Source organism: Labeo rohita, unplaced genomic scaffold, assembly GCF_022985175.1.
Source record: "Labeo rohita strain BAU-BD-2019 unplaced genomic scaffold, IGBB_LRoh.1.0 scaffold_199, whole genome shotgun sequence".
Classification (NCBI taxonomy): domain Eukaryota; kingdom Metazoa; phylum Chordata; class Actinopteri; order Cypriniformes; family Cyprinidae; genus Labeo; species Labeo rohita.
The window spans coordinates 39,734-64,793 of record NW_026128209.1 but is presented as its reverse complement, the minus strand read 5'-3'; the positions used below and the strand labels follow the sequence as shown (position 1 = coordinate 64,793).

The 25,060-nt window shown below is 36.5% G+C and overlaps 2 protein-coding genes across 2 annotated transcripts in view; both read left to right on the top strand.

Moving 5' to 3' along the window:
- The first annotated feature begins 5,332 nt into the window (after positions 1-5,332).
- On the top strand, positions 5,333-10,857 carry LOC127159214 (uncharacterized). The gene is made up of 4 exons (XM_051102103.1): positions 5,333-5,449; positions 8,424-8,558; positions 9,383-9,571; positions 9,844-10,857. Exons 1-4 carry the CDS (start codon positions 5,333-5,335, stop codon positions 10,855-10,857), a joined length of 1,455 nt encoding a protein of 484 aa, XP_050958060.1.
- A 1,980-nt stretch (positions 10,858-12,837) lies between these two features.
- The window catches only part of LOC127159213 (chitin synthase chs-1-like), a 21,542-nt gene continuing 9,319 nt past the window's right edge, over positions 12,838-25,060 (top strand). Inside the window, exons 1-8 of the mRNA XM_051102101.1 lie at positions 12,838-12,890; positions 12,970-13,134; positions 13,217-13,391; positions 13,470-13,571; positions 13,672-13,813; positions 15,538-15,738; positions 15,823-16,107; positions 16,242-16,421. Coding sequence (XP_050958058.1) covers positions 12,838-12,890; positions 12,970-13,134; positions 13,217-13,391; positions 13,470-13,571; positions 13,672-13,813; positions 15,538-15,738; positions 15,823-16,107; positions 16,242-16,421 — 1,303 coding nt within the window. The remainder of the gene's footprint in view (positions 12,891-12,969; positions 13,135-13,216; positions 13,392-13,469; positions 13,572-13,671; positions 13,814-15,537; positions 15,739-15,822; positions 16,108-16,241; positions 16,422-25,060) is intronic.

The following is a 25,060-nucleotide window of genomic DNA, read 5'->3' as shown; positions in this document are numbered from 1 at the left end:
AATGCGTCAATGTTCAGCGTGCACGCATTAAAACACCTCACGCAGATGTTACAAAAAGTAAACACATAAAATTAGTGTCAGGAACAGCTGTATGTAATGTTTATGTGATTTTAGGGACTAAACTTACCGAAAGCAATGGAAACAGCAGCGAGAGACCGAGTTTCCTTATTGTCAGGCGTTGCACCTGTTGTGCCGATTTTCGACTGCCTGCCAGAATTCCACTGCCCTCCGCGTGCGCGCGCATGACGTCATTTGTTGATATTGGTGCGGCCAAATTAATTTAACTTAATATTCATTTTATTTAATTTATTTTATGTAGTTAATGCATCCTTATGTAGATAAAGATTGTTTGTTAAATTTGTTAAGAACACACTGGTTTGTTTTATATTTTTTACATTTAATTATAAAATGATGAATAAATTAAATAATTTTAAGAAATCTTGATTGTTGTTTAATTTTTTTTTTTTTTTTTGTACTATTTTTCAACCGAAATCACACCATAGAATGTTCAAGAAAGCGTTAAGAAAACAGATCAGAGGCTTCAACAGTATATGGTCTTATAGCCCTTTTTTAATAAATTGCATTGACTGCTCTAAAATGAGATATCAATGCCTGAGGAGTTTAGGACACAGAATAGAACACATGCTTCTTCGATAACTATTTTATTTCCTATTTGGGTTTATGCTTTTTTTGCTAGGCATTGTTAGATGCCAGTGTTTACTGTCAGAACTATACAAACACTTGATTTCAAAACCAGTATCATAGCTACTATAAACTATTTCTTGTTATGATTTTAAATCTGTATTTATCCAATGGCATGGATGTCTGAAAGTGGTTGTAGGCTATGTGAGTACTAATGTGTGTGCATATAAAATTTGGAGAGAGACAAATTTTGTAACCGCAAATCACAAATTCCAGCACTGTGGAGTTTTGCTGGCATCTAATGGAAAAGTTTGGTACTGCGCCCAAAAATCGTACTTAAAGCTAATTTTTTGAAGTATCAACCTAAAAAACACAATTTGTTTAGATTTATGGCTTTGATTTTCTAGCTGTTTTTGAGTTCACTTTTTTTTCCCCCAACAAATATAAGTCAGTGCTCTAAAGCTCCAAAATTTTTTATGACAGTTTTTGACACAGACATTTTTGTCCTCTAAGGACCTCAGAGTAACTTCTTTAAGCATAACTTTTCTTTATACACAAGGATTAAATTAGCACAGTCAGTATGTGTTTGGATGGTATACTAATTTCAAAAAAGAGAAACCTGGATCCCAATGTTGAAGGATTTGATGATTTTACAAAACAAATTATACAATGTAACATTTATTCCCACTGTGTAATTTCTATTAGTGTAATATAATCCCATGTGCAATCAATTCTGCTTATTTCTGATTTCTTATTTCTCATACAGCATGCCAAATGCAATATCTATTCTACAACAATACACCGGCTGAAATTATGCAGCCTTCCAGCTCCACTGTACAGGTTCACAAGCACATCACAATCATGCTGGTGATGGAGAGTGTTTGCTAAGAAGACACAAAGACAAGAGCTTTCCAGTAGGACACCTGCCAAAATTATACTGCCATATACAGGAGATATGGCTGTAAATTGTGATTAATGAGAAGATTGTGACTTAAGCTTCAAAGGGAGAAATCTCTTATGGTCCTAGAGGCTGTCTTGATTTGATAAACACATGAAGAGTTCAGATGCAAAAGCTCCTAAATCCATCTGACGTATTACGTATTAAAATTAGCATTTCTTTCTGGAGCGTTGTATAGATTTCTATGTAAGTACTGGTACTTCTGATAGGGCTGAAGCTGGAATTTAACGAGTTTAAAGTAAAAGTATTTGATGGACGTATAATATGTGTCAGTAGCAGTCACTCAGTATCATTATCTCATTTTTGACCGAAATGGCTTTTAGCTGGTTTTGCATCTGAGCTCTTCACATATTTACAAAATATTCAATTATGTTCAATATAATTACAATACAAAATAAATATTTTATATTTTATTGTTTTGTTCAAATATAATTTATTCCTGTGCTCAAAGCTGAATTCTCAGCATCCTTACTTCAGTCTTCAGTGTCATATAACCCTTCGGAAATTATTCTAATAAGATTTGCTGCTCAAGAAACATTTCTGATTATTATCAATGTTGAAATTGTGTTACACTGACTTCCATCATTCTTTGAATGAAAATTCTATATTTATTCATTTTATTGTAACAGTATTAACTGCCTTTTAGGATCAATTCAATGTATCAAATATATCAGCAACAAACATTTTACAAGAAATACTACATTTCTTGTCAGTAATTAAATACGTTAATTTAAATTAATGAATTGTTTGCCGACAATTGCCAAAGACTCATTACTCAACAAGTTCTCGGGCGGACATTTCTTCACTGTGCACTATTTTGTTATTTTACTTATTTTCCATATACACATGGATCTTGTTATTTGCAGCCAAATAATAGAATACAAGACCTGTTGGTTTATGAAAAAATGCGAAGACTTGAACGTTCGATGGTGTTGTGGTGTAACTTGAGTGAAAAAGATTGGTTTCAAACTGTGCGCGATTATTTAAATTCGTTTTTATTTAAAAAAAAAAAAAAAAAAAAAAAAAAAAAAAAAACTTTTTATGATGTTGTCAATGCATTTAACAAACTATGTTTATCCTCATAAGAATTCAATAACTACATAAAATAAATAAAAGTAAATGAAAACGAAAGGGCGCCACAAACGCGTATTAAATTCATTTGCCGAGTCGATTGTCAACAAATGACGTCATGCGCGTGCACACGGAGGGCAGTCGAATTCTGGCAGGCAGTCGAAATTTGGCACAACACCGCCCCATTTCCATGTCAACTCCCTCCGCTCCATTGTTTAAATGCGTCAATGTTCAGCGCGCACGCATTAAAACACCTCACGCAGCCGTTACAAAAAATACACACATGAAGTTTGTGTCAGGAACAGCTGTTTGTAATGTTTATGTGATTTTAGGGACTAAACTCACCGAAAGCAGTGAAAACAGTAGCGAGAGACGCAGTTTCCTGCTTGTCAGTCGTTGTGTTGCCGCCCCGTTTCCATGGCAACTCCTTCCGCTTCAGTGTTTGAATGCGTCACGAATGTTCAGCGCGCACGCACACGTCACAGTCACGCCGAATTCACATAAATAAACAAACTTCCAACATTAAATAAGTAAATAATTTAAATTTAAGTTGTTGTTTTGTGCCACCCCTGCACGTGATAGTCGGATAAAAAAGCAGGACTTTTATCATTTAAGAATTTTAGGTTTTATAGTTTTAATAATTTAATTTAATAGTTTATTTATTTATTTATTTAGTTAGTTAGTTATTTTTATTTTAATGGACCAACCACCTTATTTAATTAGAGAGCCTGCCTGCAGTTGTAGAAGGCCGGATTAATACACCTAAGTCAGTTATCCCCAATTTATATTATATTTTTTTATTTAAAAAAAAAAAAAAAAAAAAAAAAAAAATTTGGAGCACAAAATTTTATGAACGTTCACTTCTTTTTTTGCAGTGTTTTAAAAACTAGCATCACAGTTTTGGACAAAAAAAGCAAGTAGCCTATTTCAAAGACCAGCATCACATTAGAGCAATTCCAGCAACATTCGCAGGCAAATTCTAAAACATAAATTAGATACATAAAATAGAATGTATAATGTATATGCCTTTATGCATGTCTTTATGCAGATTATAAACGTGTAAAAAGTATGAGTAAAAGTGTTTTATACTTTAGATGGACATGACAAAAAAGACCGACTTTTTGGGGAGACAATATACTTTGTAGACTTTCTGCAATTTACAATGCACATGCAATAAGCAACAATGTCTGCCGGATGTAGAAAGGTTATCTATTCATAACATATATTTTTTATTTCAATTTTGGTTTTTGTGTTTCAGAGGAAAAATCAGATGTACGGACGTGACATCTCTATGTTACCGACATCTATGGAAACGCGAATAAAATGCTAAAAACTTAAGCAGAGGGGTCTAAGTGTATTTAATAGGGCACATGCAAAAGTCGCCTAATTATTATGAATGTGTTTTGACATTTTAAATATTTATTATTATGAGTTAGGCCTATTATGAGTTTGGGACTTATGTCAAGTTGTTTCATTATCAGGAAAAAAAAATGCAAGTGATCACGCGAGCGCCTCCCTGTCATGCAGTGATTCCACACTCCGCACAAATCCCCGCTCCAATTCGTTTATCGTTAGTTGCTGATCAAGATTAAAGGGATGCTGCTGTTATAAAACTTGTTTTAATCACTAATTTATGAATAAAAAAAACAGATTTAATACAGGTTAAGAAAATATGTTGAATATATAATATCTTATAAATATTCAGATAAATGCTATAGGCTAAATAGACTGCAAATAAGGCAGTTTCACGTGTTGTGTCTGCATAACAAAGTAAATTTTAACGTGCAGTGATACGAAATAAAACCAAACAAGATGTGTAATGCAGAAAAACATTTATGCAAAATTAAAGCACGTCTTTATACATATAATCCCTGTTGTACTCTTTGAGAGTTAAATAAGTGCATCCCCAGATCTCCGATTCATCTGACCAAGTTTCAACCTATTTCTGACGTTATGATTTCGATCAAACGCGTCGGCTGTATCGGTTGATAAGCCAACGTGATTTCGACGTTGAATCGATGTTTTATTTTCAACGTAATAACGTTCTGATGCACCGACCAAATAATGAACATTGATTCAACATTGAAATTTGATTGACGACCGACACTGACCTTTACAACCAAAAATCGACGTTGGATCAACGTATGCTTGCTATCTGGGGAGTTTTCCTGTCAGGTCGTGTTGCCGCCCAGTTTCCATGGCAACTCCTTAAAACGTCAAAGTCACGGAGTATTTACGTCTAGAATTAAAACATCACATGTATAATTCACAGTCTCATTCAATAATTAAAAGAACCGCAACAATAGCTCACTGTAGAGACGCTGTTACCGTTAGCTAAGCGGCTAAACAAGTTAACGTTAGTTGGAAATGAGCCAAAGTCAAGAAGGGCTCGCTGCGAAGTCTTTTCCCCTGTACTACAGTGCACCGAGCGCTTACTAAGTGTCACATAATTAACAAAATAAGACTTCTTCCCACTTTAACTTAAGTGAAAACTTACCTGAAAGCCACAGATGTCCCGGATGAGTCGCCTTCTCTCTGGTGGGTTGCTAAGAGACGAATAACGGTCCACGTTCAAACAGAAAAACGCGGCATCGGCCTTCGGTCGTGCGCAAACTCATGGGCCGACCTTTGACAAGCTGGCAAAATAGAGCACACCCGCCTATGCCTGGCCGATCCTTATTAGATGTTATAGTTTATGAGGCCGACGTTCTGCTCATGGGCCGATGTCGGCCAGACGTACGTGTGCTGTCTGGGATGATTCATAATGCTTCCTCTGTCGTGAGCCTGTGTGCTCCTCTAAACTGTCTGTGTTCTGCACTGCTATCGCGGTTGACTGTTGCACCTTTATTCTGGCATAATCGCACATGCTGCTTGTGAGTTAACCATGCCCACTTATTTACATTTCGTGGAATAAACAAAATTAAAAAAAAAAAACTGTTACGGTAGACATTATATTCCACGGTAACGATATATACCGTCATACTGCCCAGCCCTAGATCACCTTTAATAAGACAAATCAGTTCACTCGGCCACCATCTTTGAAATGCCTCTCAAGCATGCAAGTGCAGCTCCTATCTCTTTGAATGGGAAAACATCAACTTCTTTAAAAGTGTTCAGTAATTAAATTTCATATTTGAAAAGACCAATGAAATTTGACAACAACAGTTTCATAAAGCTTGTTTCTTATGTTCACATACCATTAAAAAATACTTTTTTTTGATGCTAGAGCAGCCAATGTGCATGCGCAGTCATGAACGCGAATGTGCGAACGCTGCTTGTTTCTATAGGAACCAGAGCCTCGAACAGCTGCTGCAGTGACGCGATGGCTTTATTAATCAACGACTGTCTCTTTCAATTATTCGCCATGTTGGGCATGGCACTTTGTCCCATTCATAAGTAAAAGGACTGCATAATATAAAGTCGTTGTTTAATACCAATTAATGTAAAACTACGATTAACAGTGATAAGCTAAGCATGTTAGTAATCTAGACAGCAAGAAAAACACACAGAACTTACCGTCAAATTATTTTTTTTCTCTAAAACCCCTCTGTCTCTGACCTTATGCCAATCCTCTCAGTTCCTGTTCTCCTTGTTTGTTCTGTCCATCAAACTACAGTCTAACATACAGTAAAGGGCACATAAAGTTGGTGGCTTTGCTAATGATTGCGTTCAACATTAATAATATACCCATGACACTTGAAGCCATGACCACTAAAATCTGACACGGTTTTTACAACTTACTTCAAAACTAAAATATTCACAAAGCCCATAAAAAATAACTTAGCCATATAGCTAGCTACCAAACGATTCGTTCTCTCATTATGCTGAATTAATTACTAAGGCCTATTAATCGTTTCGCACTAAGAGTACCTTCATAAACCTCTAAAACATAATTTAGCATTAATAAACCTAAGTAAACAGCAAACTAATATTACCACAACATTAACGGTAATGATTGATGACAATTTAAAACTACGATTAACAGTGATGATAAGCTAAGCATGTTAGTAAACTAGACAGCAAGATAAATACATAAAACTTACCGTCAGATTATTATTTTTTTCTCTAAAACTCTTCGGTCTCTCCACTTATACCGACGATCCGTTTCTGTTCTCCTCGCTTGCTTCGTTCGCACAAAATGGATCCGCAAGGTTGCAGCACACAACTGGATTCATTACCGCCCGTGCGCTTTTTCAGTTTTAATTTTTTTTTTTTTTTTTTTTGCATTTTCGCAAATTTCTAATATTTTTATTATTACAAAAGGAAGAAAATATTTTAATATTTTAATATTTAATGGGAGAAGAGTGATTGACTTGATTATGTCATTGCTGGTGCTTTATGGGAGTGGAGTTTTTTTGGTATGCTTATAAATGAATGAATGAATGAATGAATAAATTAATTAATTATAAAATAAATAAATACATACGAGTTACTGTCAAAATGTACTCCCTATAAAGATTTATTATTATTATTATTATTTAATAATTTTAATTTAATAAATTTAATGTAATTTATTCTTTTAATAATTCTGTCATTTTTTTCTGTTTTTTTTAATCATACCTTTAATAATCTACACAAGAGAATACAAAAAAAAAATTAATAAAATAAAAGAAAGCTAAGAAATGTATAACTATCAACAAAAATTATGGACAATAATATATATATATTTTTTTGTGTGTGTGTGTGTGTTTTTGAAGCACCATGGCAAATCTCTTGCAGTCAATTTTTGAACCTGTTTTAAACACATACACACATGCATACATATTTTATAGAAATGCACTTGGTTGAATAATCAGCCTCAACCAAAATGATGATTCTGATGAAATTTCAACATTGAATCAATGTCACCTTGCTATCTGGGTAGCATGAGGCAAAATTAGTACGGCAACACCAAAAGGCCTACTCTCTCACTCCTGCATGGAAAAACGCACGTGGAAATGAAACGCTAAAATACCACGATTAACAGCAACACTTTCAAAGAGAATTCGCTAGTTACACAGATACACATTATAAAATACATGCTAGCGAAGTTTTAAGAATATACGCAGTGATTAAGTTACAAAAAGTGACCAAATAAAACATATGTATGAGAGAGCAAAATATACCGTTGCTTCCCGTCTGCATTCACAGTGAGACTGCGTGCGAATGCTTAAAGGAGAAGCGACACCTCTTCCTGAGGTGTGCCACTAATTAAGACCCCACCTACAACAATTAATAGGAACCCCTGACTGGAACCATTGAAATTAAACAGGAATAGTAATTATAAAAGAAAATAACCACTAAATACAAGTTTTGATGAAGTTAACAGACAAGACAATTACTTTTTTCCACAAATAATAAAACAAGATATAAAAGTCACAATCAACTGGCTACATGAGCACACTTCAAGCAGTGCCGTCACTGCAATATTTCACAGTAACAGTGGTCAAATCACTGTAACATTAAACATTTATAAAATAAATAATTCAATATTAAATGTTATGTTTTATTAGCCTGTTACGGTAATATTACCAATGATTTATTTCATTATTTTTTAATCTTTATTTACAAGGGAAAATATCACAATTCCAGCTTTATTGAGCAATGGTGTCATCCTTTGCACCACCTCCACATATATAGTCAGATGAATATGTATTCATAAGTATAATTGCATGATATCACTATTTAGTTATCAATGAACATCTTTAACATTGCTCAGTCAAGTGAATTTTCACTTTTCTAGTAAGCTATTGCCTTTTTTCGTCCAAAACAGGGAATCTTTGATGTGTGCAGAGAAGTGCCAATCATTCAAGATGAGCAGAAGCAAAGGAAAAGAATGCAGTGTTTTAAATGGTTCTCGTCTGCCATTGTTGGCCTACTTGTCTTCATCTTTGTGCTGCTCAGTAAAGTGAGCTGCTTTATTTATCATTGGCTAATCATTTTATGGATGATGGGATAACAGTTAAAGGGATAGTTCACTCCCCAAAAAAGAAAATTATTTTCTTAATTTTTCACCCTCAGGTCATCCAACATGTAGGTAACCTTTTTCCTTCAGTAGAAAAGCATTAAAAAAAATAAAATAAATAAAAGCAGAGGATAAAAAAGCATATCAAGAAACACAAAATAAATACCAGTGGCTACTTATGGATTACGGGTAATAATGTTGTAAATAATGTTCAGTTTCTTGTACAGACCAATCATTTAACTTCATAACACCTCACTATATCATTAGAAGCCACAGTTAAACGGGTCATGACATGGATTTTTTAAATTATTTTGATATGTTCCTTGAGGTTTACTTGCAATGTTAATACATTTTTTGCACCAAAACAAAACAAATAAATACGTGAAAAAATGATTATTTTCAACCCTCATTCTGAACCTCTCTCAGAAACATCCTGTTTCAAAGAGGCGTGTCCCTTAAGGCTTCTCAATAATTGGCCACTGTTATAATTGGCTAACGTTATTGCACAGGAAACAGTATCAACACCCTCTTTTTGTGTTCCTTGATACGCTTTTTTTGTAATTCTCAAAAACCATTGACTTGAGCTTTTTATAAACGTTTTCACCTTAAAATCTTCTTTTCTGTTCTACTGAAAAAAATCTTAGATGTCCTGAGGGTGAGTAAATTAACAGTAAATTTTTATTTTCCACTTTTCATTGTCCACTTAGCTATTGAATATTACAAAAAGACTGTTAGACTGAAGTTTCTCTTTTTATTTGTCTTTACAGACATCATTTCTGCTTTTGATAACATTTGGGAACAATCAAACTGAGATTGTGTGTTCAGAACAAAAACCGACTGTCCTAATTTGCATTGGCTTCATTCTGGTTGGGCCGAGTGTTCTCCTTCTGCTAAAGAGCACATGGAAGTTCATTTTCAAGAGTGCAACCATGCCCTCGAGAAAATCTCTTCTTTTGGTAAGCAAACATAAGTATCAATGAACAGATGTGAACAGGCCAAAAAAAATTTTTTTTTTTGTAAATAAAACAAAGATTATTGGAGTGTGTTTTTCTACTTCAAAATTTGATGTTTAATTCAATGTGTTACTTGCCATTTCTCTGTATTGTAGTGATAATTACTAGCAATTTCTAAGTGAAAATTGTTTTTACATCCATTTTTTCAGTGCAGCAGCACAGAACCTCTTTATGATGGCCTTAACCTTTTTTACTTTGATTTGACTTTCCTATAGGTTCTGTGTGTTGAGTTCCTGGTAGCACTGGGTGCTGCAATTCTTACAATAGTAGCCATGCCACACTTTGACATTGTCACTAATGTGATGATCCTAAACAGTGTGAGCATCCTGTCCGCAGTGTTCCAGGTGGTCGCTCAGTGCCTTGCCAAAGAGGGGAAGCGTTTTATAATGCTCCCTGCATGCTCCATTTTCTTAATCATCACAGGTTTTGTGCTCTTTGCGATCAGTTATTTGGTATTCGAAAGTTCCTTGGAGATAAAAATATCAATTGGCCTTGCCATTGTGGGGGCCATCTGTGTTTCTGTGAACTGGTGGGAGAACTACAGCACGCTTTTCGCTGGGTCATTTCTAGAGGACATTTCCAGAGACATCGCTCAGTCCCGTAATGTGGTCTGCATCATTTCCAGTTTGATAAGAATCCTGGTTACATCAGCTGTGGTTGCAGCTTATGTTCCTCTGTCAGGTCAGGAATGGAAATCAGTCAAACTTGTCTTTGAAACAGTTGTTGTTTTATTGGTGGCAATCCAGCTTACATCCTCTGCCTTGTGCCGCTGGTTTGCAGTTGTGGCATGTAAGATGCATGCCCTGCGCCGCTGCTTCATCCTGCCCATGTACATGGCCTCGATCACCGTTTTGGCTGTATTTTTGGTTCCAGTTATGGTCAGGCTTCCAGAGTCTAATCAAAACTTTACCTGTCTTGAGAACTTTCAGCCAGAATCCAGTGATGAATGGTTGCGTTTGATGTTGAATGATGCTATAAAAACTCTGAATGCCAGGGACATTGTGGTGCACATGAAGATAGGAGGACTGGCCTGTTTGGGCTGCTCTGCTCTGAGCTGGTGGTTGGGACTCGTGCTCAGTACAGTTTACATCTGGTACCTGAAGATCCATCGAATAGAAAGAACACAAGATCTGTTTGTGCGACGCACATATGAAGGAGCGTTTATGGAACAGTCCATGTTGCTGAACACCCGTTTTGAAATCAGAAAGAAAATCAAGAATCTGAGGTAAATGTTTTCACTTTCTTAGTATAGTTGCATATATCAGTAATATACAGTATCTCACAAAAGTATCTCACATTTCAGCAATCATTTTAGTATATCTTCTCAAGGGACAATACTATAGAAATGAAACTTGGATATATTTTAGAGTAGTCAATGTGCAGCTAGTATAGCAGTGTATATTTACTGTCCCCTAAAAATAAAATGACATACAGCCATTATTGTCAAAACAGCTGGCAACAAAAGTGAGTACACCCTAAGTGAACTTGTCAAAACTGTGTCCAAAGTGTCAATATTTTGTGTCAAACCATTGTTATCTAGCACTGCCTTAATCATTCTGCACATGGAATTCACCAGAGCTGCACAGGTTGTTGCTGGGATCCTCTTCAAATCCTCTATAATGACATCATGGAGCTGCTGGATGTTAGACACATGGTGTTTCTCCACTTGAGGATGCCCCATAGGTGCTCAACAGGGTTCAGGTCAGATCACCTTCACCTGCACCTTCCTCAGCAAGGCAATTGTCATCTTGGTGGTGTGTTTGGGGTCATTATCATGTTGGAAAACTGCTGTTTGGCCCCAGTTTCTGAAGGGAAGGCATCATGTTCTGCTTCAGAAATGTACAGTACATAATGGAATCCATGTTTCCCTCAATGAACCGCAGCTCCCCAGTACCAGCAGCACTCATGCAGCCCCCAGACCATGATGCTACAGTACCACCACCATGCTGGACTGTAGGAGAGACACAATTTTCTTGGTACTCCTCACCAGGGCATCACCACACATCCTGGACACCATCTGAGCCAAACGAGTTTATTTTAGTCTCATCAGACGATAGGACATGGTTCCAGTAATTCATGCTCTTGGACAGGTTGTCTTCAGCAAACTGTTTGTGGGCTTTCTTGTAAGCCAGCTTCAGAAGAGGCTTCCTTCTCGGATGACGCCAATGCAAACCGACTTGTTGCAGTGTGCAGTGTATGGTCTGAGCACTGACAAGCAGACCTTCTACTTCTGCAACCTCTAAAGCAGTGCAGCACTCATGCATCTGTTTTTTGAAGCCAGGTTCTGTACTCAACTTCCTTGATTGAACCTTGAGAGGCCTATTCCGAATGGAACCCATCTTGGAAAACCTCTGTTGTCACTGAACCTCTTATAGCCTAGGTCATCTTTGTGGAGAGCAAAAATTCTAATTCTCAAATCTTCAGAGAATTCTTTGCCATGAGGTGCCTTGTTGAACATCCAGTGGTCAGTATGAGAGAATTGTACTCAAAGCACCAAATTTGAACTTCTCTAATACAAGATACACAACTTTGTATGGTCCTGTCAAGCAGACAAAAACATGAACATGATGAATAGGACATGTGGCTTTGCATGGTTAAATGACATAGTGCTGTTATCACTTAGAGTGTACTCACTTTTGTTGCCAGCTATTTTGACAATAATGGCTGTATGTTGAGTTATTTTTAGGGGACAGTAAATATACACTACTATACAAGCTGCACATTGACTACTCTAAGATATATCCAAGTGTCATTTCTACAGTATTGTTCCTTAAGAAGATATACTAAAAACATTGCTGAAATGTGAGGGGTGTACTCATTTTTGTGAGATACTGTATCAGCCAATATTAGAGATTTTTTTTATTATCTGAATCAGTATTGAGTATTTCATGTTGGAATAAGACCTGCTAAGATAAGGTCTGCAATAAAACCCCATTTCAAAAGCATTTCTATGTGAACTCAATTATCTCTCATCTGATTCTTCAAAAACCAGTAACTGAGAAAGACCAAATTTTTTTTGGATTCTCTCTGAGTATTTCTTATCCAATGACTTTATAAATGAGAAAAATAGGTCTGCACCTAAATTTTCTTTGTGAACTTTATCTTCTGAAAAAAATTTTCTTTTGGATTTCTTAATATGAAATGACTTTATAAATATTTCATTTACTCCTCAGTCAAAAGAAACCGTCAAAGTGTTTCTTTGTGCCACAATGTGGCACGAGACCTATGATGAAATGATGAAGATAATCATCTCTATGTTCAGGTAAATATAGACTACACTTACTCAACTTGTTAAAATATCAGGTGAATTGTAATTGCAATACTATTTCTTTTACTCCCAGGCTCGATAAATATAGGCCCAAGACCATGGAACAGAGTAATGTTGAGAATGATGTCGAGTTTGAATTTCATATTTATTTTGATGACGCTTTCAAGAATGTTGATAATAGAAGACATGCAAATGAGTATGCTGAAATTCTTGTGGATGTAATTAAAGAAGTATACATGTAAGAATCTTCCCTAATTATATCTGTTTTTACTGAGCACTTATGTGCAAAAACTAATCTACCAATTCTGCACTTACATTAGCATTTTCAGTGAAGAGGATCCATGCATGTTCAAGCCGAAGGCAGCACCACCACCCCAGAAGATCATAAACACCCCTTATGGGGGTCGGCTGGAATACACCCTCCCTAAAGGCAATTTGATGATGGTTCACCTCAAAGACAAGACACTAATCCGTCACAAAAAAAGATGGTCTCAGGTATTCATTAAAGATCCAGTTAAAACATCACTACAGATGTTTTGTACCCAAAAATTCACTAATCATCTGGGTTCGCAGATAATGTACATGTATTACATTCTTGGCTGGAGACTTAACAGACAGTACTTCAAAGAGTTTGAGGAAAGTAAAGAACTGGATACCCTCAAGAAGAGACTGAAGGTTGGTGGCTTGACTTTAGACTTCATTACTGTTTTTTCTAGAAAGTAATATAGTAAAATATGAAGAGCCTGGCTGATACTATGTTTTCAATGCTCCTTAGAAAGAGAGTGAGAATACATATGTCTTGGCCCTGGATGGGGATACTGATTTCCAGCCAGCTGCAGTCATGCTGCTAATTGACAGACTTAAACTCTACCCAGAGGTTGGGGCTGCCTGTGGCAGGATTCATCCAACAGGCACAGGTTGGGATAGATATTAAGTATAAAAGATTGTTATTTGATCATTTTATTGTTTTGGATTATTTGGTCATTCCATTGTTTTTAAATAAATAAACTGTGATCCGTTTAAGCCCTAATAGGATAAAAGGCAGATCAGAGCAGTCTTTTATTTATTAATTTAACAAGAAATAGTCAAATTGCCACTCCATATCAATCGCATACAACGAAAATATTTAATAATTATAACAATCATTTATGCACAATAAATAATAGAGCATCATATCTATACACATTTTCCCAAGAATGTTCTTGCGACCCGGTAGCAATTCTTCCACGGCCTGGTAGTGGGTCGCGACCCGGTGGTTGTGGACCTCTGTTGTAGATGACTGCACAGTATTTATTTACTTTAGCTGCCCATTTTTTGATAGTTTTCTCTCAGTTATGCTAATTAGTTTTTATATTACAAAAGTCTTGCAATTGTACTAATAATTTCTTTTTTCCTGTACATTTTCCTCAAATGGACACCAAAATTAAAAATTATATGGTTTCGCTATTTTTAATAGTTCATAAAACTCTTCCTAGACGGATTGTCTGATTTTAACTGCAAAATTCCCTTCAGATCAAACGTAATCCACTGCACCTACAGCAAAAAGATGTGAAATTCAATGGATTAGTCATGTTCATTCTCAAATAACGCCTCAATCGCTCAATTGGAGATTTTTTTGTCTAAAAGATGGATGTCCCTGCTCCAGCATCGAAAATAATTTGGCGGTTGAGATTATGAACTTGGTCTGAGTGTTATAACAAGCATGTCAATCAGGCTACAAGGATGAAGCGGCCTGAGTGCTGCCTGAAACTTTGGGCATCTGAGAATGGCTCAATGAAAAATGGATATTTTTTTACAGATTATAAAATGGTTTTACTACAGTAATGTAATGGTGAAGTTACATAACTGCCACAGATTCATAATATTAGAAACATTTAAAATATTAATATTTTGCAGAATGCTATATATATCATTTTTTATTGCAAAAACAAAACACTTGAGACTTTGAAAAATTATTTTGTGTTTTTTAATGTTAATTATTTTATTTAACCAATAAAAAAGGGGAGGGGGTGCCTAGAAGTCCTATGGAGACCAAAGAAATTGCACAAGCAATTAATTAATTATTTTTTGAAGATATTATTACAGATAAAATAAATAGTAAGTACAGTAAATTAAGCAAAGTGTTTTTTTGGGTTTTTTTTTTTAGCAAATTCATGTCATTTGGTAGAATTTTGGTAAAACACTTCATTTCCAGCGATATCGTCAACTTGAAAGCACAGATACTATTTGAACTGAGCTGAATGATGACATCACTGAATCAATGATGAAATGCAGTGTCACATTTTGATATTTGTCACAAATACAAATGTTTGATTTGTCCTATTTAACACTGTAAAGCTGCTTTGACACAATCTGTATTGTTAAAAGCGTTATATAAATTAAGGTTGACTTTAAATTAGCCAAATTAGGTAAATGCCAACAAAGACATGCACTATTTCATTCTGATTAAAAAACAAGAAAAAAAATCAAACCACATTAAATATGGTACAATATATAACTATTTTGCTAAACTAACATTGTAAAATCTGAGAACCACTTCTCTAGAAGTAGAGAAAAGATCTATTTTACATATGCACTAATGACTACTTATCATAAAGGTGAAAAATGTACTAATGAGATCATTTCTTCACTATGTTTGAAGGGCCCATGGTGTGGTATCAGAAGTTTGAATATGCGGTAGGCCACTGGCTACAAAAGACTGCAGAGCACGTGTTCGGCTGTGTACTGTGCAGCCCTGGATGTTTCAGTCTTTTCAGAGGAGCTGCACTCATGGACGACAACGTCATGAAGAGATACACAACCAAAGCCACTGAAGCCAGCCACCACGTCCAGTATGATCAAGGTCTGCTTGAAGCAGAACCACTGACAAATAATATCAGTTCAACCTAGACTGAAGTAATTCACTCTCTGTTTGGTCTAATGTCAGGTGAGGACCGCTGGTTGTGCACTCTGATGCTGCAGCAGGGGTGGAGGGTGGAGTACAATGCAGCGTCTGATGCCTACACCAACGCTCCACAGGATTTTAAAGAGTTCTACAATCAGCGCAGACGCTGGGGACCCTCTACCATGGCCAACACCATCGACCTCTTGGGCTCAGGAGAACTGACCTCTCAGAAGAACAGCTCTATCTCAAAACCTTACATCTTGTACCAGATTATCAGCATGGCAGCTTCCATCCTGGGCCCTGCCACTGTCTGTCTCATGATATCGGGTACAGTTTTGCACAAAAAAAAAAGTTTAAAGAACAGCGTTCACTAGATTTATTGTCCTGTTTTTGCAAAATGCCAAAAGAGAGACTATCATTTGTCCAAAATTTCTAATAAAGTGTTTTTGTTTTTCTTGCAGGAAGCTTTGTGTTCATCTTTAAGATGGATAAAAATGTAGCCCTCGTTTTGGCCATAGCGCCCCCTACTATCTACCTCATCTTGTGCTTCAAATTGAAATCTGACACACAGATTACAGTTGCAGCAATCATGAGTACACTCTATGCATTTATCATGGCGGGAACAATTCTCTCAATCATAGGTAACAATTTTGATTTTTGATTTTTTTTTTCCTTCCCAATGTCAACATTTTTCCTATTCACACAATACGAGTGATTTTTAAAAGAAATGATTATTATTTTAGCAAGAATTAAGGTTATTACTATTAATTAAAACTAAAAATGATGTTAAAATTAAAACCATAAAAAAATATTTTTGTTACTTGAAATAAAATTTAACTTAAAATTATGTATAAAAAAACTCAGTTTTTTGGCCTACCACGCCCCTCTCTGTGACTGCTTTGCTCTTAGCACCAACTTCCCTCAAGTGGGTTGGGGACCTGCAGGCCCTTTCGGTGGCCCCTTCATATTTAGACTTTGCTCATGGCATGGCTAAAGCATTTCTTTACCCTAAAGCGGGATATGTTCCCAAGGTCCCTACTGCCGCACCACAGCCGGTCGTTCTTCAGGCTTTCTGTCCTCCTCCCTTCAGGGAGCCAGACCAGCGGAAACTTAATTGTATGTGTCCAATTCGAGCTCTGGACGCATACGTCCACAGAGCTGCCCTGTGGTGTAAGGTGGACCAACTACTCATATGCTATGGTCCCCCTAAAAGGGGTCTTTCTGCCTCTAAGCAGACCCTCAGCAGGTGGATTGTGGATGCCATTTCTTCTACTTACCTGTACGAATCCTCTGATTTCCCCTCACCTTAGGGGGTCAAGGCTCATTCTACCCGTGCTATGGCAGCCTCCAAGGCACTTCTGACAGGTGTCCCCATTCAGGACATCTATAATGCTGCGGGATGGTCCACGCCCCTCACCTTTGTTAGGTTTTATAACTTAGATGTCCGAGTCACTCCGGGCTCTTCTGTCCTCCTGCCCTAGCTGTTCCCTAGGCAGGTATTTGGAAGTCTGGTGGCGTGGGCATTTCGTTCCTGAGTTTCTGTATGGGAACGTCCCAGGTTACGTATGGGATCCTCGAGGGTCCCTCCGAGTGCTCGCTACATTCCCCCGAAGCTGACGCCGGCTCCGCCGCACAGGCTTTTATGCTTCCTGGTCACTTACATCACCCGCCCGTGACATCTCACCCATCGATTGGCCAGATTACACGTGTTCAGAGCGTCGTCTCGCTGTAGGCGTTCCCAAAGCGTTTTCGGACGCAGAATCTGGTTCCCTCGGAACCTGGAACGATTTATTGATTTCCGTGTTTCTTTCCCAGCTGTTTACCTTCACATACATAACTGTCTGTGAAGTAACTCCTGTGTGTTTTTAAAATAAATTTGTGTGTATTTAACAGTTTAAGCAGTAAGATATTAAACACAACTTAGTTTAGTACTCACATGCCATATGATAGCCGCTTTCTGTGAGCGTGCTTTAGATGTGTGTGCTCAGAAAACCCTATATCAGAAGTTTAAACTAAACTAATATGGTTTAGAACACATGATTTCAGCGTGATGGACATGATAATCAAAACTAAACTGAAGTTTTTTCTCCTTTAAAGCAGCACTGAACAGACCGATCAGTGAATGGGTACTTTGATGTTGTACACCGATTGGTCTGCGCAGCACCAAATTAAGTCGAACAGAAAAGAAAAGAATCACCCCCTTTTAAAATAATAACATTTTGTTGCTTTGCAGCCCAAAAATTAAGACAGACACACTTTTGGTTTTCTCAAGCTGTATTTACTCAGTGCAACTTATAACATCCAAGTGAAAGATATAACACCAACATGTCAGAAAAAAAAAAAAAAAAAAAAAAGAATGATTGAGTTGGAAAAAGGATCACCCCCTCCTAAAAATGAGTTGTAAACTCAATCAGGTTTAGTTTATCACCTTCTCAATGGCAGACAAAGCCGTTTGACTTTCAGCTGTGGTTGTTTTTATTAGCTCAGTATGAAAACAGTTTACCTGGAGCATTTCAGTCCTTAACTGAAGCAAACAATTAACTATGGGTGGGAAGGCACTGTGAAAAGATCTCTGGGATAAAGCTGTGAACAGACACAGGTCAGGAGATGGATACAAAAAAATTCAAAGGCTTTATCAGTGCGTAGAAGCACAGTGAAGTCTGTTTTTAAGAAGTGGAAGGTATTTGGTACAACACAAACCCTCCCTGGATCAGGACGTTGCTCCAAACTGGATGAAAGAGCAAGGAGGAGACTGGTCAGAAAGGCTACCAAGAGGCCTACAGCAACTCTGAAGCAGTTGCAGGAATTTATGACAAAGCCGTGGTCATTGTGTGCATGTGACAACAATATCACGAATTCTCCACAAATGAGGCTTGTATGTAAAAAAGACACTCCTCAAGAAAGGCCTCATCCAGTCACGACTGAGCTTTGCCCAAATATGCCTTGAAGATTCTAAGGCCACATGGAAAAAGGTGTTATGGTCAGATTAGACTAAAACTGAATTATTTGGCCTCAACACCAAACGATATGTCTGGTGGAAATCCAATACATCTCCCCATCCAAATAATTCCATTCCTACAGGAAAAAATGGCGGTGGTAATATCCTGTTATGGGGTGTTTCTCTACAGCAGAGACTGGAGCGCTTGTCAGGATAGTGGGACAATGGATGGGGCAAAATACTGTCAAATTCTTGATGAAAAATATGCTGCCCTCTGCCAGAAAGTTGTTAATGGGAAGAAGGTTTACCTTTCAACATGACAATGACCCAAAGCACACAACAAAACTGACCACACAGTGGTTGAAGGAGAAAAATGTGAATGTCCTTGCATGGCCTTGTCAGAGCCCAGACTAATGCCAAGTTCACACTGCATGATTTTCAAAGTCATTGGATCACCATTGTTTTCACACTACACGACTATCTGGGGTAGCATTCAGTTGTTGCTGGGTTCACATTGCATGATGGATTGTCGACAGGAGGTTACACACTGCATGACTTTACAGTAGAAAGAATCGCCGACAACTCTGTCTGGTCTGCAAACTACGTTTCATATAACTCCTCCTCCAACTTCCCACTGCCCTGTATCTTGAACTCATTTCACACAGCAGGATTTTGAATCGCCAACAGGTCCATATATTTAGCATTCCAAATTTTACAGCTGTTGACAATTCTCTCAGATCGCATCTTTGATAATTCACACTGCGTGATTGTCACTGGCGTCCACAAGCACTGATTTGCCTCCAAATTTGGGCATTTGTCTGTGATTTTGCAAAACCTGTTGGCAAGTGAAAATCGGGGCAAAAATTGGTCAGTATGAACTTGGCATTAGGTTGATGATCTGAACTGTGCCTGAGCATGTTTGACCCCCAAAGCCTGGCACAAGCACGGTACATTTAGTTGTCCCTGGCTGGGTTGGAAGAGGTGGGACAGGGCACGGTTCAGTTGGGCTCAGGTGCGGTGCACATGTAGTGTGAGCGCTAACCGCCAGAGCATGGAACAGCTACTATTTTTTTTGCGTGCTACTGTCATCATTACGATCACAAACATATTCTATTACTACTACTACTACAGTACACTTTCAATTAATTTCAAATAAATCAAGTATATTTAGGTTTATAACGTGTCTGGTGAGTCTGGATTGATGATCAGCATTGTAGTTTTTGAGTAAAGCTGCAAATTCTTTCATAACTTTAGCTGTCTCCGTAATAACAGCTCCGTGATACATGCAAGTGAAAATTGCTGCATGGCATAAGTGATACATTTATTAGGGCAAAAATGAGCAAAAGTGGATTTCTTCCTGTTATCTTGTATGACATAAGCGTGCTCCGGCTCAGAACGTAAAGTGCAAATGTGAGTGCAGGCCAGTGGGGGAGTGGGGAGGGGGGACAATCGCGCTCTGGCTCAGTTCAAGGCAACCGTGCCTAGTGTGAGTACACCCTTAAACCCCACTGAAAATCTGTGGAATGACTTGAAAACTGCAGTCCACAAACGGTCACCATCAAATTGAACTGAACTTGAACAGGTCTGCAAAGAAGAGTGGGCAAATATTGCAAAGGCTGTAATTAAAGCAAAAGGTGGTTAAAAAAGGGGGTGATCCTTTTTCCAAGTCAGTGATTCTTTTTTTTTTTTTGACATGTTGGTGTTATATCTTTCACTTGGATGTAATAATCTGCACTGAGTAAATACAGCTGGAGTCTGTCTTCATTTCAGGCTGCAAAGCAACAAAATGTGATTATTTTGTTTGTATTTTGTTTGTTTGTTTGTATAGCACATTTAAAAACAACTTAGGTTGGCCCAAGTACTTTCTAATAAATTTTAAAGGGGGTGATGCTTTGTTATACCCACCGTATATGTGCTAAAAATAAACAATGCTACAATATAATGCAGCACAAATGTTTGACAATAAGTATTATTATTATTATTATTATTATTTTTATAAAGCACTAAATCAGCATATTAGAATAAATTCTTAAGGATCATACAGCACTAATGTCTGCTTAAAATTCAGTTTTGCCCTCAAATAAATAAATAATATTTTAAAAAATATATTAAAATAGAAGGCTTAAAAAAATCATAATGATATTTCAAAATATTGTTGTTTTATTGTATTTTAATCAAATAAATGTAGCCTTTTAGTCTATCAATATTTTAGACTACTTAAAGATGGCAGTACTATCTAACCCTGGATTCAAAGGTAATAGACATTGATTAAAACCCACAAAACTCTCATTTGGATTTCATGAGGTTTCTAAATATCATAAACACTTAGCTGAATGACTTGACGAGTGAAAAATACTTACTTTTCTCATGTCAAATCTCACAGGTGATTTAGTGCTGCAACAGACTTTTCTGACCCCCAGTGGTCTGTTCCTCATCAGCATGGTGGCTTTGTACATCATCACAGCAGCTTTACACCCTCAGGAGTTCTCACTGGTCATCTATGGATTATTATATTTCATCTGCATTCCCAGTGGGTATCTACTCTTAACCATTTACTCCATAGTCAACATGAACAATGTCTCGTGGGGCACTCGTGAATCCGGTGGCCAGGCTAAAACTACAGCAGTCGATACCATCAAGAAGAAGATAATGAATGCCACATGCTGCAAATGTCCATGCTTGGAAACTGAAGAGCAGAGTGAGGAGATAATACCAGCAGAAACCATACCACAAAGGTAAAAATATGTCCACACAATTTCACACTGACACTTCCATATATCTATGTAATATTTTATAGCTTAATTATTTTAAATACAAGATTGTTTTTAATACTACTACTAAAAGTAATTCTGTTTTCCTCCAATATAGGGAAACCACACCACAAAGGTAAAAACATGTCCACACGATGACAATTTCACACTGACACTTCCATATATCTATGTAGTATTTTATAGTTTTAATGGGTCATCGGATGCCCATTGTCCACAAGTTGATATGATTTAGGGTCTTAATGAAAAGTCTGTAATTCTCAATGGTAGTGTAAAACTACACCGTTTTTACCTAAAAAATCAGAGCCAAAATCAGCTCTGCAAAATTCATCCTGTTCTGGTCGAGGTTGCTTTAAATGTTAATGAGCTCTGCTCGCCCCGCCCCTCTCTTGTCTCCGGGAGTGACGTATGGGAGGGGGGGGGGGTACCCTCATCTCCTTGCAGACCCTTTTTAATGTATTTTAACAAACACTGATTTCAACAATTTTAGAACGGCACTAAATGCTTGTGAACAGGAAAATCTAGTGAAACAAAACCATTTTAACCTCGTTACACATGGATTTTTATCATTATAGGGTAGATTTGTACATACACTGCCAACACACATTAATGTTTGTAAAAGTATTTTCCGAAAAATACAGGATTGTTTTTAATACTACTACTAAAAGTAATTCTGTTTTCCTCCAATATAGGGAAACCACACCACAAAGGTAAAAACCTGTCCACACAATGACAATTTCACACTGACACTTCCATATATCTATGTACTATTTTATAGTTTAAATATTTTAAATACAGGATTGTTTTTAATACTGCTACTAAAAGTAAATCTGTATTCCTACAATATAGGGAACCTGAGGACAAGCTTATTCCTCATGAAAGTAAGTATGACTGCCAAACTTAAAGGGTATAGTTCACCCAAAAATGACCCAACTGACTGCCATAGTATTTTAGATAATAATAATAAATAGAATCAAAAATGTAAAATACTGTGGAAGTCAATGGGGGACCAGAAACTGTTTGGTTACCCACATTATTCAAAATATCATATTTTGTGTTCAGCTGAAGAAAAAATTTCATAAAGGTTTGGAACAACAACTTAAGGGTGAATAAATCATGACAGAATTTCCATTTTTGGGTGAACTTTCCCTTTTATATTATAATATTCTAGGTAGACTTATTGAATTTGACTACCATTAAAACTAATATATGTTTATTTCCAGATGCTTGGATTAAACATCTGCAGATGAAATTTCCCTGGGATGAATATACACTCCCTTCGGTAAGACTAACTAGTTGAAATATTATATTATATTACATTATATTACACTGCATAAAAAAAAAAAAAAAAAAATCACCATTTGGTTTTAAATAACCAAATACTGAAGAGTCTAGGATTGGCTGATGATTGCTATAATTAATGTTTCTGGCATGTGATATGTTTTGCAACAATTCTTTTAACCATAACTGATGCAGTGTGTAGCTGTCTGTTTCTTAAACAACCATGTAACCATGTAAATATTCCAGGATGGCAATGTCAAGATTCATTGGTAACAATTTATAATAACGTTCAGTTGTAAGTCATTTATAAATGATTAGTTAATGATGAAATAATCATTTGCAAAATATTCACAAATGATTAACAAGTGATATGCTAACAATTTGTGTATGTTTTGTTAATTCATTTACAAGTCAATTACAAGTTCATGTACAAGTAATTAGTTAATGATGAACTAATCATTTACAAAACATGACTATGTGTTTATAAATGATTAATAAGTGATATGTTGAAAAGCGCAACAATGCAATTAAACTGTTTTCTTTTTTTATATAAATAATAATAAATTATTTGCTGTCAAGTGAATAAACGTGTAAACCCTTTCTCTCATCAGTGTGGGAGTGTGTGGGATCTAGTGATAATGTGAACCAGTTTTACCCTCCACTGAAGATCACATCAGGTGTACAGCGCTAAAATACTCCATGTGTTTACCATCTTTACCCTCACCAGTCAGCCCTTACATTGCAGTACACACAACAAACATTCACAACCTGTTGTGTAAACACATGAATAAATAATTTACAAATCTTTGTGCATCCCCTAATCTAAAGTGTAAACTATTCATCAGATGTAAATGTTTTACAAACCTGCCGGTTACAGGCTGTGTGGGTATACACACCGGGGGGAAAGATCTACAAATGATGAGTAAAACATTTACAACTGATGACTTGTTTACACTTTAGATCAGGGGATGCACAAAGATTTGTAAATTATTTATTCATGATGTGATCTTCAATGGCGGGTAAACATTTCAATATAGCATATTACTTAATTTGTGAAGGTATAGTGATGATTTGTAAATTGTTAGTTCATCGTTATCTAATTACTTGTAAATGATTTATAACTTAATCTGCAAAGCATAGATGAAAATACTAATATATCACTTATTAATCGTTTATGAATGCATAGTCATGTTTTGTAAATAATTAGTTAATTATTAACTAATTACTTGGAAATTACGTAATGAATTAACAAAACATCCACAAATTGTTAGCATATCACTTAGTAATCTTTTATAAATGTTTTGAAAATGATTATTTCATCATTACTTATAAATTAACTTACAACTGAACATTATTATAAAGTGTTACCAATTCATTGGACCCAAATCTGTGAATTAATACATTTATGAATTGGCTACCACAGAGTCCTGACCATAACCCTACTGAAAGTCTTTAGCATGTGCAGGAATCGACTTTACAGAGTAGTTTGACTCTCGCATTGTCAATACAAGACCTCAGCCAAAAATGAATACAACTCATGATAGAAAAAAACAATGTGATGTTGCATAACGTTGTCAAAACAATGTCATAATGAACTCACAATGTTATTAAAGCTAAAGGCGCTCCAATTAAATATTAGAATGTGCAACTTTTTTTTTGGACAGACAATATAAAGTCTGCTCCAGCACATCCAGAAGACAAGAAATCTTTGCATTGTCATACATGGATATGTTGCGTGTGTTTTCTATAGGGCTGTCAACGTTAACGCGTTAACGGATGTGATTAATACAAAATCCTTATTGCGTTAAAATAATTTAAAGCAAATAAATTACTGAAACACAAAGGTGCGTCATTAACGTAATTTGCGTCATGCAGATGATACTGGGGGTCAGGAGTTTATCACTCTTAGCATCTACAATGGTGCAAGCACCAGTAACTCTGGTAGGCAGAATTTTTTTTAAAAGAAAACTGGATGGCACTTTGGATAAACGCAAAGTCGTGTGCATACACTGCGGGTGCGACTGACCCGATCAGCATATTTGTGTTTGCATTGAGGGGAGCTTCAACGGTTTCTACTTGTTTTTGCAGCTTTGAGAAATGTATCGCAAACATATCTCACGAATCCTTTCATAAACAAAGTGTGGAGAGAGTGTAAATAAGAGATTCATTGTGCAGTGTAGAGAGTTTTGTTGATTATAGTGGAACTTTGTGAGATCACGATGAACCAAGATGAGTGACAGCTTTTAATGATTTTTAAGAGAGTTTGTAAATGGGATATTGATTTAATACAGTA